At 56.7% G+C, this 16324-nt stretch overlaps 1 protein-coding gene across 27 annotated transcripts in view; it reads left to right on the top strand.

Moving 5' to 3' along the window:
- Nucleotides 1-16024, top strand: part of CCDC40 (coiled-coil domain 40 molecular ruler complex subunit) — a 43025-nt gene extending 27001 nt beyond the window's left edge. For 10 of the 27 annotated variants that reach the window (XM_021066504.2, XM_084983370.1, XM_084983367.1 and 7 more), the window contains 8 exons: nucleotides 5134-5379; nucleotides 6238-6451; nucleotides 6914-7083; nucleotides 7244-7335; nucleotides 9158-9278; nucleotides 12849-13037; nucleotides 14062-14220; nucleotides 15165-16024. In XM_021066504.2, coding sequence (XP_020922163.2) covers nucleotides 5134-5379; nucleotides 6238-6451; nucleotides 6914-7083; nucleotides 7244-7335; nucleotides 9158-9278; nucleotides 12849-13037; nucleotides 14062-14220; nucleotides 15165-15410 — 1437 coding nt within the window. In that variant the 3' untranslated portion in view covers nucleotides 15411-16024. Of the gene's footprint in view, nucleotides 1-5133; nucleotides 5380-6237; nucleotides 6452-6913; nucleotides 7084-7243; nucleotides 7396-9157; nucleotides 9279-10360; nucleotides 13038-14061; nucleotides 14221-15164 lie in introns of all 27 variants that reach the window. The other 17 variants (XR_002336939.2, XR_014820603.1, XR_014820612.1 and 14 more) reach the window with 4 other exon arrangements.
- Nucleotides 16025-16324: the final 300 nt, after the last annotated feature.

Below are 16324 nucleotides of genomic sequence, written 5' to 3'. Positions count from 1 at the left end.
TGTGCCTAGAAGTCCTGACTGGGTGTGATGGGCCTCTTGGCCTGGGGACCTCACCCCTATCCCCAGCACGAGCTCTCTTGCTCCCCCAGGGGTATTGCTTTTCTCTGAGAAGGGGGTCCCCATATCCTTAGAAAAGTAATTTGTTACTTTGTTTCTTCTTTGGCTCGTCCCATGGTATGACCCCCTGCCTTGGGCCACTGTCTACCTGGCTGGCAGCCCATACACCTCGGAGGAGGCCAGCTTGCTTCTGGCCTAGTCAATGCCAAGAAACCAGTGAGACAGGGCTGGAATCAAGACCACACATGCCTGGATTTTCTTGGGATGACCTGGCTGATACTGGCAGAATCCCGCTAGTTCTTACTCTGGAAAGTGGGAGCAAGACAACCTGCTGGGAGCAAAAGTAGGGGGTCCCAGGGTACCTTGGAGAGGCTAAGGAGTGTGATAAGTGTGAAATAACCTACCTGGCCCTGATGCAGCACTGCAGAGGCCATTCCCCAGCCCCTCAGTTGTCCCCCTTCCCCAGCGAACTGTGTGGGCAGCACGTGTACTACAACTTATGTACATGGGAGGGCAGTAAAGAGACATGCTCAAGGACTTGTTGCAGCAGTTGGAGAGTGGTGCGTGTACTACCACGATATCCACAGGAAGGCAGTAGAGTTATGTCCCAGCATTTGTTGCAGTAATTATTCAGCAGTACGTGCACTACCAGCCATGTCCACAGGAAGGCAGTATAGAGAGCCCCTCAAGCCCTTGTTGCAAGAATGGGTGGATGGTACTGTATACCATCCGTGTCCACAGGAGGGCAGTAAAGAGGCCTGCTCCAGCCCTTGTTGCAAGAATGGGTGGATGGTACTGTAATACCATCCGTGTCCACAGGAGGGCAGTAAAGAGGCCTGCTCCAGCCCTGTTGCAAGAATGGGTGGATGGTACTGTAATACCATCCATGTCCACAGGAGGGCAGTAAAGAGGCCTGCTCCAGAACTTGTTGCAAGAATGGGTGGATGGTACTGTAATACCATCCGTGTCCACAGGAGGGCAGTAAAGAGGCCTGCTCCAGCCCTGTTGCAAGAATGGGTGGATGGTACTGTAATACCATCCGTGTCCACAGGAGGGCAGTAAAGAGTCCTGCTCCAGCCCTTGTTGCAAGAATGGGTGGATGGTACTGTAATACCATCCGTGTCCACAGGAGGGCAGTAAAGAGGCCTGCTCCAGCCCTTGTTGCAAGAATGGGTGGATGGTACTGTAATACCATCCGTGTCCACAGGAGGGCAGTAAAGAGGCCTGCTCCAGCCCTTGTTGCAACAATGGGTGGATGGTACTGTAATACCATCCGTGTCCACAGGAGGGCAGTAAAGAGGCCTGCTCCAGAACTTGTTGCAAGAATGGGTGGATGGTACTGTAATACCATCCGTGTCCACAGGAGGGCAGTAGAGGCCTGCTCCAGCCTTTGTTGCAAGAATGGGTGGATGGTACTGTAATACCATCCGTGTCCACAGGAGGGCAGTAAAGAGGCCTGCTCCAGCCCTGTTGCAAGAATGGGTGGATGGTACTGTAATACCATCCATGTCCACAGGAGGGCAGTAAAGAGGCCTGCTCCAGAACTTGTTGCAAGAATGGGTGGATGGTACTGTAATACCATCCGTGTCCACAGGAGGGCAGTAAAGAGGCCTGCTCCAGCCCTGTTGCAAGAATGGGTGGATGGTACTGTAATACCATCCGTGTCCACAGGAGGGCAGTAGAGGCCTGCTCCAGCCCTTGTTGCAAGAATGGGTGGATGGTACTGTAATACCATCCGAGTCCACAGGAGGGCAGTAAAGAGGCCTGCTCCAGCCCTTGTTGCAAGAATGGGTGGATGGTACTGTAATACCATCCGTGTCCACAGGAGGGCAGTAAAGAGGCCTGCTCCAGCCCTTGTTGCAACAATGGGTGGATGGTACTGTAATACCATCCGTGTCCACAGGAGGGCAGTAAAGAGGCCTGCTCCAGAACTTGTTGCAAGAATGGGTGGATGGTACTGTAATACCATCCGTGTCCACAGGAGGGCAGTAAAGAGGCCTGCTCCAGCCCTTGTTGCAAGAATGGGTGGGTGGTACTGTAATACCATCCGTGTCCACAGGAGGGCAGTAAAGAGGCCTGCTCCAGCCCTTGTTGCAACAATGGGTGGATGGTACTGTAATACCATCCGTGTCCACAGGAGGGCAGTAAAGAGGCCTGCTCCAGCACTTGCAACAATTGGTGGGCAGCAGTGTACTACCACTGGTGTCCACAGGAGGGCAGTAAAGAGGCCTGCTCCAGAACTTGTTGCAACAATTGGTGGGTGGCACATACTACCACCAATATCCACAGCAGGATTCTGCTGCAGCATTTGTTGCAGAAATTGTTGGGAGGCATAGTGCTACCACTGATGTCCACAGGAGGGCAGTAGAGACCGGGTCAAGCCCTTGTGACGCCAATTAGTGGGTGGCACTGTACTACCACTGATGTCCACAGGAGGGCAGTAGAGTCCCAGCTCAAACCCTTGTTGCAGAAATTGTTGGGAGGCATTGTGTTTCCACTGATGTCCACAGGAGGGCAGTAGAGTCCTGCTTAAGCCCTTGTTGCTACAATTGGTGGGAGGCACTGTACTACCACCGATGTCCACAGGAGGGCGGGAGAGTCCTGCTCAAGTTCTTGTTGCAACGCTTGGTGGGTGGCACGCGCACTACCACCGATATCCACAGGATGGCGGTAGAGTTTTGCCCCAGCGTTTGTTTCAGTAATTGGTGCACTGTGCTGTACTACCAGCCATGTCCACAGGAGGGCAGCAAAGAGTCGTGGGCCAGCATTCTTTGCATCAATAGCAAGAAGCAAGTACAGCTCTTGAAGCAGGCACTTTTTCACGTTGTTTTTTTTTTTTCTTTTTAGGGCCGCACCCGAAGCACACGAAGGTTCCCAGGCTAGGGGTTGAATCAGAGCTGTAGCCACCAGCCTATGCCACAGCCACAGCAACACAGGATCCTTAATCTACTAAGTGAAGTCAGGAATTGAACCTGCAACTTCATGGTCACTAGTCACGCCACAGAGGGAGCTCCAGAAGTGGGCACTTTTCCTGAACCGCTCAAAACCCCTGTGGGCTGGTGGCAGATGGGGTGGGCATATCTTTGACAAAGAGCTGAGATGGTGAAGGGAGGCCGTCATCCAGGCCAGAGGGAGGTCGGGCACAGGTGAACCATGGGGCCGCTACGGTTAATTTAGGGGGGTACTGACATGCCAGGAGGAGGCCAGGGTGGTCTCAGCAGGAGGGCAGAGAGCTTGAGGGCGGCTAGGGGCATTCAGGTGCTCCAGTCGGCCTGGGTAGTGGCCGAAAGGGGACGTAGGAACTGAAGCCCTCTCAGGGTGGTGTGCACTGAGACCAAGAGGATGGCGGATGCCCTGAGGACCTGGCGGCCTTGAATGTCCCTGCAAAGAAAGGGGTGGGTGGCACTGCCAGAGCTCAGAGGGGCCAAGGTGTGACTGCAGGGAGCTGGGTGACTTGAGATGCTGGCCGGGTCTGACTTTAAACCTAAGTGTCCTGGAAAACCATCCATGATAGCTGGTCAGAGAGCACCTGGCTGGCGGAGCCAGTTGGGGTCACGTGGGGAGGAGCAGAGGTGACCCCGGGGGCCAGGAGCTGCTGGGAGCCATGGGCTGGCAGAGAGCTGAGGATCTGCAGCCAGGAGCTGGCTGGCAGAGTCACGGCACGGGACGGGGCTGATCCCAAAGAGCCTGACCCGCACTCCTCCCTTGTTCGCACGAGTGTCCTTGCGATCAGCACTCTGTCGTAGGAAGGGACGAGGGCACGTCTGTCGTCTGAAGCCAACAGAGGAGGAAGGGTGGGTTGGGCCGACCCTTGGACAACGGACAGGCCCAAGGAGCCCTGCGCAGCCCCACCACGGGCTGAAGCTCCCGCCCTAGAACCAAGTCGGCCAAGAGCCCCAGGGTCACAAGCTTCTGGCCAGGTGGCCGACGACAGCCCACAGTAGTTTGTGCAGCTTTTTAGTAAAATGTAAGGACATCCCACTAAATAGAAATTGGAAGGTAAGTGTTTGCCACAGGGTTATTCAGAGTAGAAATGTTGATAAGAGCCAGCAGGCTCAGAGAGGGCAGGCATCTTGGCTTCCTTTGCCAAAGCACTCAGCTGTCAGGAGCAGTGCCCTGTGACGGCTGCGGAGCAGACAAAGCAATTCCCAGGAGGAGCTGCGACTCGCTCACCAACCTCTGTTACAGGTGCAGTGAGTGCTCCATGGCTGTTCAAAATGACATGATGGGAGTTCCCATTGTGGTGCAGCGGAAACGAATCCGACTAGGAACGATGAGGCAGCCGGTTCGATTCCTGGCCTCGCTCAGTGGGTTAAGACCACGGCATTGCCGTGAGCTGTGGTGTAGGTCGCAGACGCAGCTCGAACCCGTGTGGCTGTGGCTGTGGTGTAGGCCGGCAGCTACAGCTCCGATTTGACCCCTAGCCTGGGAACCTCCATATGCCACAGGTGCAGCCCTGAAAAGACCTACTGACTGTGGGGCAGAGTCCTGGATGGTCACCCATTTCCATGTTTCCCCATAACGTATGTCACCGTTTGTTCCATAAGAAGAGACAGGAGGAAGTTCCCTTTGTGGCCCAGTGGTTAACAAACCCAACTAGGATGCATGAGGATATGGGTTCAATTCCTGGCCTCACTCAGTGGGTAAAGGATCCGGCGTTGCCGTGAGCTGTAGTGTAGGTTGCAGATGTGGCTTGGATCTGGCATTGCTGTGGCTGTGACATAGGCTGGCAGCAACAGCTCTGACTGACCCCTAGCCTGGGAACCTCCATATGCTGTAGGTGAGGCCCTAAAAAGCAAGAAAAAAAAAAGAAAAGAAAAGAAAAAGAAGAGAGGATACAGTTGGCTTTGTTGACTTTCTTTTCTTTTTTGGTGAGCAATCATGAGGGTTCCGGCAAGTAGGTCCTTTGACAGGTCCCGAAATGGAGAGACAGCCAAAATCCTCCTCTCCTGATAATGTTTTGGAATTTCTCCAGATCAGTACCCAGGTGTTCAAGGAAAGAGAAGCCAGCCCGCTCCTCTGGAGCCTCCCAGAAAGAGAAAAATAGTTCACACACGCCTCCCTCTGCTGATTCAGGTGACACATCTTTCCAAAATTGACGGCGACATTGCTCAGGCCACCCTGGACATGACAAACACCAGCTGCAGGCTGGACAGGCATCAGAAGACGCTGGCCGAGCTGGACGAGGAAGTGAAAAAAGTCAACGACCTCATCGCCAACAGCGAAAATGAAATCTCCAGGCGCACGATCCTGATTGAGAGAAGACAAGGCCTCATCAACTTTTCCAACAAGCAGCTGGAGCAGATGGTTTCTGAGCTTGGGGTGAGGCCCCAGGCCGGAGGGCCACTCGGGCTGATCCCTGTGCCTGTGGCCATTTCGGGGTCCCCTGGGGTTTAAGAAGGACTCAGGTAGGACACAGGTGTTCCCTGCCCGCCCGTCTTCCAGGTGAAGCGCAGGTGCTTGTGCAGAACGCTCTGACTCCCGGGCTGTGCGCAGACCTTCTCTGTGGGCCGGCCAGTCCCAGCCACAAGCGCTCACCCAGGGCTGTCTGGAGCAGTAAATAGATGTAAATACGTAAATAGGTGGTAAGACCTGACTTCCGGCCCCTGAAATTTGAATTCCTTGTGACTCCTACCTGGCACAATGTTCTCTTCTTTTGATTGTTTTGTGGCCACGGGCTATGAGAAGACAGGCAGCGGATGGGACCCCGCCCACTGACCGCTGCTCTGAGTGAAGTGGTCTGATCGGTTTGGGGCTGGGAGCCCTGACCTAAGGACCCCACCCATGGCTTCACGTCCCGGAGCAGGATGGGTGGCTGGGGTGCTCTCACAGGTAGACCCTGACACCAGAGTGCGGTCTCAAAGCTGCAGCCCAAGCGGATTTGGGGGGAGTGAAGACCCTACCGCTGCCCGTCTGCTGACAGCGCCTGCGGGAGCTGGAGGCCCTGCTGCCTGTTCCTGCCCCCACAAGGCTGGGGTGTGGCAGGGCCAGGCCAGTGGGGGGAAGTGGGGGCAGCAGACCCCCCGGACTCGCATCTCCCTCAGCAGGGGAGGGGACCAAGGACAGGGTCCCTGGTCCCCCAAATAAGGACCCCACCCTTCTTACAGACACATGATCTCAGGGTCCCTGCCCCTGCAGCCCGCCCTGACTTAGAAGCTCTCTGGCCACCATCACTTTCAGGGGGAAGAAGTGGGGCCCCTGGAGCTGGAGATCAAGAGGCTGACCAAGCTGACGGAGGAGCTCAGCGCCAGTGTGACCAGGGCCCAGGTGACCTGGCTCCGGCTGCAGCAGGAGATGGTGAGGGCCACACAGGAGCGGGAGGAGCAGCTGGCCTCCCTGGACATGTCCAAGAAGGAGATGCACATCCTGGAGCAGAAGAAGATACGAACAGAGAGTGAGCGCCCCTGCACAGCGTCCCCTCCACGGCCCTGGCCGAGGCGTCCTGGTCCCACCGGGTCAGTCTGGCACCGCAGCCCCAGAGAGAGCAGCCCGTGTCCGGGCCCCTCCGCCTGGACACATCACTCGCCGGTTTCTCCCAGAGGCCCTGCCTTCCTCTTGCTCTGCTCTTGGGGCGCCAAAACCCGCCTGTGGGAGGTCAGGGTCGCTGCTTTGCACCCCTGCCCCTGAGCTGGGCTGGTCTTTCCTGGGAACTCCGTGTCTGAGTGCCAGCAGCGTCCCCCTCCGGCTCCTCTGGTCGGTCAGGGGTGCAACTCTGGCAGGGGCGCCCGAAGGACGACAGGGTGGGGCCGTGGGCAGAGACCCCATCACTAATCTTTGGGAAGGTGGCTGTGGGGCTGGCGGGGCCCGGGCCTGACCCCCCGGGGCCACCCTGGACCCCGGCCGCGCTCCCCCGCAGACAAGATCGACCAGGAGAAGAAGGAGCAGAAGGAGATCCAGCGCCACATGAGGAACCTGGACAGCGACCTGAAGAAGCTCAACGTGCTGATGAACAGGAGCCGGTGCAGCTCGGAGGACCTGCAGCAGGAAAACCTGGCGACGGAGAACGAGTTCCTGCGAGCGCTCAAGGTGGGGCCCTGGGGCCGGGGCGAGGGCGGGCCTCGGGGGCGGGGGCGGGGGCGGGGCTCGGGGCGAGCACGGAGGGTGGGGCCTCGGGGGCGGGGCTCAGGTGCAGGACGCAGGTGCGCGCTGTCCTCAGCCCCGCCCACAGCCGCCCTAACCCGCGCAGGCCTCGGAGCGCGAGACCATCGAGCTGCAGGAGAAGCTGAACCAGCTCAGCGAGGAGAAGGCGGCCGTGCTCAACAGCCTGGTGGAGGCCGAGTGAGTCCCGGGCACCCCGAGGGTCGCTGCCCTGCGCAGCCATGTGCGGCCACCCACCGCGTAAGCCAGGCTCTGGGACCGGGGGGGGGGGGCGGGGGGGCGGGGGGGATCCAGAGGGAACGGCGCGATTCTGGTCTCCTGCCCGCGAGGCAGCCCTCACCAAATCGGCCATCCTTGGAAATGGAGTGACTTCCTTTGGGACAAACTTATTTTAAAAGTTGGACGATGTCTCTTCCTTTTTCTTCCTTCCTTTCTCACCTCTTCTTTTTTTTTAAACAAAAAATGGTTGGGAGTTCCTGTCATGGCGCAGTGGTTAACGAATCCGACTAGGAACCATGAGGTTGCGGGTTCGATCCCTGCCCTTGCTCAGTGGGTTAACGATCCGGCGTTGCTGTGAGCTGTGGTGTAGGTTGCAGACGTGGCTCAGATCCCGCGTTGCTGTGGCTCTGGCGTAGGCTGGTGGCTATGGCTCCAATGCGACCCCTAGCCTGGGAACCTCCATATGCCGCAGGAGCGGCCCAAGAAATGGCAAAAAGACCAAAAAAAAAAAAAAAAGGGATCTGTCTGTGTCGCCCCTTGAAGCATCCTTGAATTCCTCTGTGGATGTCCCTCCCCGTGGGTGCGCGTGGAGCTGCATCTCCAGGTGGAAGGGCTCCTGAGTGGGCTGTGTGCACAGATGCTGAGTGGGCCGGTGATCTCCAAGGGGTTGAGTGGCAAAGGAATCGTCCCTCCCTGTGGTTTGACAGAATCTGTCCCACCTGGACCGATGTCTTTGCCCAGATCTTGGTCCCTCGCCGCGCCACAGACTGGGGGCTGATAAAGAAGGGAAATTTATTGCTCACAGTTCTGGCGGCTGGCGGGCTGAGATCAGGGTGCCCACCTGGCGGGTGGGGGCTCTCTTCTAGGGTGCAGCCTTCTGGCCGTGTTCTCACAGGTGGAAGGCGAGGGAGCTCTGTGGGGTCTTTTATGAGGGCGCCAGTCCCATTCAAGGGAGCGCCACTCTCAGGACCTCGTCACCTCCCCAAGGCCTCCTGACACTGTCGCACTCGGGGTCAGGACCCCCCCATGTCCACCTTGGCGGTGGGAACACACACATTCAGACTGCGGCAGGGGCATGTGTCTTTGCTAACACATTAATAGCTTTCAGGCCTGTCTATTCAGGCTTTTTCTTCCTTAGACCAACTTGTCTCACTTATGCTCGCTTTCCTCAGCTTCCCCTATAGTTACAGATCCACCCTCCTCATCCCACCCCCACCGCCTCAGTGACAGGCCCTGGGGTTGCCAGCACCTTCTGTTCCCAGAATGGGGGACATTTGTTTCTATTTAAACCCTCGTCTGGGAGGTCCCGTGGTGGCGCAGCAGAGACGAATCTGACTAGTATCCATGAGGACGCAGGTTTGAGCCCTGGCCTCCCTCAGTGGGTTAAGGATCCAGTGTTGCTGTGAGCTGTGGTGTAGGTCGCAGAAGAGGCTCAGATCTGGCATTGCTGTGGCTGAGGTGTACACAAGTGGCTACAGCTCTGTTTCGACTCCTAGCCTGGGAACCTCCATATGCCTAGGGCGCGGCCCTAAAAAGACACACACACACACACACACAAAACCTTAAAATTAAAAAACAAAAACCCTTGCCTGGGTGCCTTCCAATTAACCATGCCACCTGCCAAGCAAGGGCACACCCCCGGGACAGGAAGGCCAGGGTGTTCTCCTGTCGCCCGTCGCAGACACTGCCCCTCGTGCCCCAGCACAGCGCAGGGCGCTCACTAAAGCACCAGAAAGAAGCCCTTCATTCTCCAGCTCTGGCCCTGCCTGTCCTTCCCTTAAAGACACCAGATCATGCTTTGGGAGAAAAAGATCCAACTGGCGAAAGAGATGCGTGCCTCCGTGGACTCGGAGACGGGGCAGACGGAGATCCGGGCGATGAAGGCCGAGGTCCAAAGGATGAAGGTGGGTGGGGCCGGGACTCGGGCGCCGCGGAGGGCGCGGGCGCTTCCGCCCCGTGGCCTGCACTCCAGGCCCGAGGAGCCGCGCTGTCTGTCCCCTTGCCGACCTCCTGGGTCCAGGCCCGGACAGCTGTGTGTGTGTGTGTGTGTGTGTGTGTGTGTGTGTGTGTGTGTACGTCTGTGTCTGTCTGTGTGTCTTTTTAGGGCCGAACCTGTGGCATATGGAGGTTCCCAGGTCCAGTTGGAATTATATCACCAGCCACAGCCACAGCCACAGCCACAGCCACGCAGGATCCTTAACCCACTGAGCAGAGCCAGGGATCGAACCTGCATGGTCATGGATGCTCATTGGGTTCATTAACTGCTGAGCCATGACGGGAACTCCTTGGACAGCTCTTGTTCTTCCTGCACCAGATGATCACAGCACACACAGCTGTCTGCTCCGTGTTCATGAACCCCTCTGTGTAGGCAGTGCACTGGGATATTTTAACATGCTGGCTCACGACCCCTCATGAGATGTATCTCGCCACTGGACCAAAGAGACTCTCATCAGAGAGAGGGTTCAAAGAACACACCTTTTCCTTCCAAACACGCTTTTCTCTCTACTGTCATCTTTAGTTGGATTTCATTACCTTAAAAAAAAAAAAAAAGGCTGGTAATTAAATCACAGGCTGTCACTGAGGCAAAGATCCAGGGCCTCAAGGATACACATTAGAGCAGGTGATAAAAACAAATGTGACATGGCTTTTGCGATTACTTGGCTAATAACAACCCTGCTGGCCGCTGAGTCCAGAGGAATTCTGATCAAATGCGTCTGCTGCTGCGAAGCTTAAAAAGCGCTCCATTTAACTGATCTTTCAACTCCCAGAAGCATGTGTGTCGCTTCAGCAGGTCAAACCTCCACTGCAAAGATTACACACACACACACACACACACACACACACACACACACACACGCGGACAGGGCTGCCTCCACTTCCCTCCTAGTTGTGGTTTTGCTTTGTTGTCCTTAATACAAGTAGTACATATAACTCAGCAACTTATTTTCTTAAAAAATAATATGGACATTCACTCATTTTTGAACAGCTGCAGAAGATACTGTGGATATAACATAATCAAAAGGAACGGCCCCAGAGTGATGTGGCGGTTCAGAGCCAGGCTGCTGCGTGTGGTCATGACACGTGATCCAGTGATGTCCTCGTGGGCGTCACCTGACCAGGTCTCCTTCGTGGGTCCGGTGCCGGGCTCTCTGCTGTGTCCACTGACCCAGGAACCCCAGTCCACACCATCTTCCTCTCTGCGGTTTGATTTCATGGGGTTCCTCCAGCACTGTTCTTTCCAAAACCATCTGGGCTATTCGGTATCTTTGGCCTTCCACGAAATGTCAAGAACCAGCCTGTTGATTTCTACCGAAGTTCCTGTTGGGGTCAAGGCTGGGGTGGCCCTGAGGTGACAGCACTGCGGAGAGAATCGCCACCTTGGCATTGCTGAGTTTTCCAGCCCACGAGCAGGTGTATCTGTCCCTCCACTGACTCAGTCTTGTCTGATTTCCCCTCCTCAGCGTTTTTAGTTTTCCGTCTCCAGGTCTTGCACGTGTTTTGTTAGGTTTATACCAAAGTGTCTCATGTTTTCTGGTGCTGTTGGAAATGGTACTTTAAAGCTTTTTCAAATTACAGGGTTTTTTCCAAATTGCAGGAGTTCCCACTGTGGCACAGGGGAATGAGCGGCGTCCCTGGAGCACTGGGACGCAGGTTCAATCCCTGGCCTGGCACAGTGGGCTAAGGATCCGGCGTTGCCACGTCTGTGGCAGCTTGGATCTGAGCCCTGGCCTGGGAACTCCATAGGCCATGGGGCAGCCAAAAAAGAGGGAAAAAAGAGTTCAGATTCCAGTTGCTGATTCTTAAGGTACGGAAATACAGTTAACTTTTGTACCTTGGCTTTGTTTCTGCGATTTTGCTAAACTCATTCATTTATCAGTCTTTATAACGTTTGACAGTCCGCTGTGTGAAGCGGTTTCGTGGTGTTCCGTGGATTTGTGTTGCTGGTTTACACATGGAGGACTGAGCGCGCGTGCAGTGCGTGTGTGTGTGTGTACGTGTGTGTGTGTGTGTGTGTGTGTGTGTTGGCAGTTCCCCTTGGGAGGTTGCCTATTCCTCTCTTGCACTGATTTGTCTGTTGGGCTTTTTTCTTATTTTTTAGCCATTTTCAGGATCCCCTTGTACGTTGGGGTTACGCCCTTGCCTGTAACATGTTACCTCTGGTCTACTGTTTGCCTTTGCACGTTTTGAATGGTCTCTTTCCACTAGAATGTGTTTGGTCTTTAGTTGTGTATCAGTCTTTTCCTCTGTGGCTCCCGGGTCTCCTATACTGTAGAGAAGGTCCCCTGGCTTGAAGCTGCACAAACCGATTCCTGAGTGTTTCAGTTGTCTGCACATACTTAGATCTTAAATCCACCTGGTGTTCATTTGGGGTCCTGGTGGGAAGAGGGGTCCATCCCCTTTCTCTCCGCTGGGGACAAGCTGTGCTGGCAGCGCTTATCTCATCACCCGTGCTTCTCACTCAACCAAACGGCCAGTCGGTCACGTGGATGGGGTGAGGACGCCGTCCCTGTCCTGAGACTCTGCTGTGACAGTCATTGCAACAGGCTCGCCCCAGCGGAGAGCGTCTGGTCCCTGTCACTCTGAGCTCTGTTTTAGACCTGGTGGGCTAGGCCTCCCACCACCACCCTGACTTAACACGAAGATTCCTGCCTGTCTATCATGTATGTGTTTTTTTGTCTTTTTTGGGTGGGGGGTGCACACCCGCGGCATATGGAGGTTCTCAGGCTAGGGGTCAAATCAGAGCCGCAGCTGCCAGCCTACACCACAGCCACAGCAACACTGGATCTGAGCCTTGTCTGCAGCCATACACCACAGCTCACAGCAATGCCAGATCCTTAACTCACTGGGCGAGACCCATATCCTTGTGGTTACTAGTCGGGTCCATTACTGCTGAGCCACAGTGGGAACTCCAATCCTTTTATGATTTTATATTTTTTATGATTTCATATCACCTTTACCTGAGGCACAGCTTACATGCACACGTGAACTTACCGTAAAGCCTAGAGCACACATACACAGCCACTACCCATGGAGACGGAGAGTGAACTTCCACCCTGCAGAGCCCATCTCTCACCAAACCCAGCCCTCAGCCCCAGGCCTCGCACCCTTCATGCCACCGTCTCAGGAAACCACGCCACGTTGTTCCCAGCGAGGGACTTAACCTTGGTGCAATACAGTTAACGTTAACCAAACCACACACCCTAAGCCGAGTTCGCAGGTGTTTTGGCTGCTGTCCCTTTTCTGCTGCAGGACCCTGGGCTGCGCTGGTCCCCGTGTCCATCACCTGCTCCTGTCTCTCGCGGTCTCTGTGCTTCCCTGCGTGCCTGCTGTTCTTTTACAGACCTTAGCTCATTCCAACCAGCTGCCGAAGCCCCCAGGTTCCCTTTTCCCCGGGGAGTGTCGCTGGTGCAGCCAGTTGTGGTGGGAGGCGGCTCTGGCCCCCTCCCACCCAGGCCCCCGCCCTGCGCACCCAGGTCAAGCACAGGCAGCTGCTGAAGCAGCAGGAGAAGATGATCCGGGACATGGAGCTGGCCGTCGCCCGCAGAGAAACCATCTCCGCCCGGGCCGAGGGGCAGGGCAAGCTGGACAAGAGGCTGCTCACCCGGACGGACTTCCACCACCAGCAGGCGGAGCTGCGCCGGAAGGTCAGGGACATTCACAAGGTAGGGAGCCAGGCGACCGGGAGAGACTGGGTCCTGGGCCACCTGTCCACCAGCGGCCAGTGCGTGTCACCCGCCCCGCCGGCAGGTGTCCGGCATCCCTGACTGGGGCCGGCCATCTCATGTGCCCCCCCACCCCAGGTTGTGATTGCACTCTGTCCTTCCAGCCGGCCTCTGGGTGGGTCCCTCGGTCCCTCCCACTGGGGAAACACCTCCTGCGCCTCATTCCCCGAGCTGTGGTCACAGCTGCTGTGTCCTGGCATTTACCAGACGGAGAAGCGACAGTGGGGGCTGGGAGGGATGGAAGGAGCTCAGCTTCGGAATCGGTCAGCTGCTTTCTTCTGTGCTGGGGACCAAAGCTGAGCCCGAGCTTCCTCATCTGCCAGTGGAGACAGGAACAGTAACCTCCACCCCCCACCCCCGCCAAGGGAGGAGAGGGTCACATGACAGAGACTTGGCTTCGGAGCCTCACCGCAGGGGCTCAAGCCTCACCCTCGAATCGTGGCTCAGACGTATTGACCTGATATCTTGTACCCTGGCTCGCTGACCTGGAAGTGGGTCCTCACCATGGCTGTCACTCAGAGGAGTGATGGAGGGTCCTGGAGCAGCCCCTGGAGGGGGTCCTGTATGAGGTCCTGGAGCAGCCCCTGGAGGGGGTCCTGTATGAGGTCCTGGAGCAGCCCCCGGAGGGGGTCCTGTATGAAGAAAGGGCAGCTGAAAATTACGGGCTTGACCCCCTTGCTCGTCTGGATGTCACAGGAGGCGCAGAGGGCCTCTTCTGAGCCTGCTCTGTGCACACCTGAGGCCCATCCCTCTCCACCTTCCTGGCTCCCGGGGCCTCCTCTGCCCTGCTCCACCCCTTCCCCAAAGAGGGTCCCGCCATGGCCCCCCACCCCACACCCCTCTTTGGGAGCCCTCCCAGCCTGTGTGCACAGAGGGCTCTGGGGTCCTCCCAGCCTGACTGCTCCGTGGGATGAAGGCTGGGGGGGGCGGGGGGAGTCCTAGAATGCTCCTGCCTGCCCCGCAGGCCACCGAGGAGTGCACCAAAACCATCCTGGAACTGGAAGAAACTCAGAGATCCCTGAGCGAGTCCCTCGTGGAGAAGCAGGAGCAGCTGTCAAAGATGCAGTCCAAGGCCGACGAGCTCGAAGCCGACCTGGACCGGCTGGCGGCCCTCAAGCGGCAGGTAGGCGAGTCCCCAGGGCCACCAGGGCCGCTAAGCCCAGGCTGATCACATGCCTCATGTTTCTAATGTAGGCTCCAGGGGCCGGCACTGTCCTGGCTGCCAGGGCTGCAGAGTCGAACAGGAAAGGTGACCGTGCCCACTCCCTGGAGGTCATGTCCTGAGGGCAGGAGGACAGACAATTAGCGAAACTAATAAGAAGGACTCTGCGTATCTGGTGGTGATAGACATTATGGTGAAAAAGGAAGCAGGGGGGGCAGGAGGTGGATGGGCTGCACCTGTAGGTGGGGGGGTCTGAGACGGCCGCGCAGAGGAAGCACCATTTGAGGCAAGACATGAAGGGGGCGAGGGAGGGAGCAGCAGGAGCTGGGGGCTGCCTGAGCACCCCGGCTTGCTTGGCTTGGGGCACCACCCTGCCCACGGCCTCTCCCTCGGGGAGGCGTTGAGGAGAGGCATGACTGGGCTCGGTGGGATTGCTCAGCTCTGATGTGGAGTGTGGCGTGGAAGGGCCAGGTGGGGACAAGGAGCCTGTTGGAGGCCATCGTGGTACTTAAGGAGCACGGTGACACACGGACCAAGGGTAGTCTCGAACTAATGAGAAGCTGTCAGGTTCTGTGTCTGATTTCAAAGTCACCCCAGCAGGTTTGCTGCTGGACTGGATGTGTGCAAGTGGAAGAGTGGCATTGAGCAGGGCTGCAGGGTTTGGGGATGACGACGGAGTGTTGGGCGCCCGGCCTGGCACCTGGTGGGTCAGAAGATGAGTGAGGGCACAGGCTCCCCTTGTGTGTCAGCCTCGTCCCCTAGACCAGGGGACTCAGCACCTTCAGCCATTTGTCCCCTCTCCTGCAGTGCTTTCTGGCACGTCCTCAAGTCTGAGCTTGTGCCAGGCCAGTGGGTGTCCTGTTTTTAACGTGCACAGCCTGACACAGTTCTCTTGTCCCACCAAGAACCTTTCCACCCTCGTGGCCCTGCAAACGCGCCTCAAGCACCTGCAGGCCGTGAAGGACGGGCGGTACGTCTTCCTGCTCCGCAACAAGCAGTCGCTGCTGTCGGAGCTCAAGCGTCTGGAGGACCGGCTGGGCAGCATCAACAACATCCTCCACCACGTGAAGGAGGAGTACCCGCAGTTCCAGGGGGCCCTGCTCAAGGTCAGCCAGTCCATCACCAACGGGCTGGGGTCCCCTGGGCCCTAGAGAGCGCCTGGGCACCCCTCTTCCAGGCGGGCCCCCAAGGAAGGGATCAGTTTTGTGCATTGTCGGGGACTTTGAATACGTTTGTCTGTCCCTGCTTTACTGAAAGTCACCGCTGCCCTCAGAGAATGACGCCACTTAAAAAAATACGCCAGCGCTGTAGGAATTGTTTGTTTAGCCACCCCGCTGTATAAATCAGGTCAAATCCCAACGTTTCCAGTTCCATTTTCCACAAGTATTCCATTTGCAAAGCAGACCCCCGTGCCCTCGCTGGGCTTACTCGTCCAAGGAAAACCGGAAACCAGGTCTCTGTTCCCGCCCCACTCCCAGCTTGGGTTAAATCCAGATGCCCAGCTCACCGGAGCAAGTCCGGAGGACGTGAAGCCCTAGCGGAGTCTGCAGGGCCTGACGTCTGCGATTAGACCGTGCAGGTGCAGGAACACAGACCTCCTTGTCTGTGTCGGGTCCCCACCACCCTGGTCCACCCCGGGCTCCTCCTCCCACGCTCCGACTCCTGAACCCCTGCTGTCTATGGCTTCTTCGAGGGCTTAAGGGGAAAGGTAATTTTACAAAGTAATTTTAAACTTTTCAGCAGGAAAATAAAGTTTTTTTCTGAATATGAAAGTGTATTTATTCTAAAACATTTCAGAAGTACATAAAGAAGCAAGGAAACCCTCAATTCCCCTCCCCATACACACACACTGCTGGGGCCTTCTGACAAAATCACGGGGTCTGGCTCTTGTATTTCACCCTGGAAAGCCTGCACCTCTTAATATAAGCCTTTTCTCGATGGAAAAAAAGTTCCTTGTCATCGAACGTTTTCACGACAGTCGATGGGTCACGACTAAACGCTGTTTTTGCCCTCCGGGTGCTGAGCACCTGTGCCCACCCCGGTTCCGGCTAGATGCCCAGGGTCG

The sequence above is a fragment of the Sus scrofa genome, chromosome 12 (assembly GCF_054392235.1).
Source record: "Sus scrofa isolate SSC_HxYL_T2T_F1_AM1 chromosome 12, Sscrofa_HxYL_maternal_Yorkshire_Landrace_v2.0, whole genome shotgun sequence".
In the NCBI taxonomy this organism is placed as follows: domain Eukaryota; kingdom Metazoa; phylum Chordata; class Mammalia; order Artiodactyla; family Suidae; genus Sus; species Sus scrofa.
This window is presented reverse-complemented; position numbering and strand designations above follow the sequence as displayed.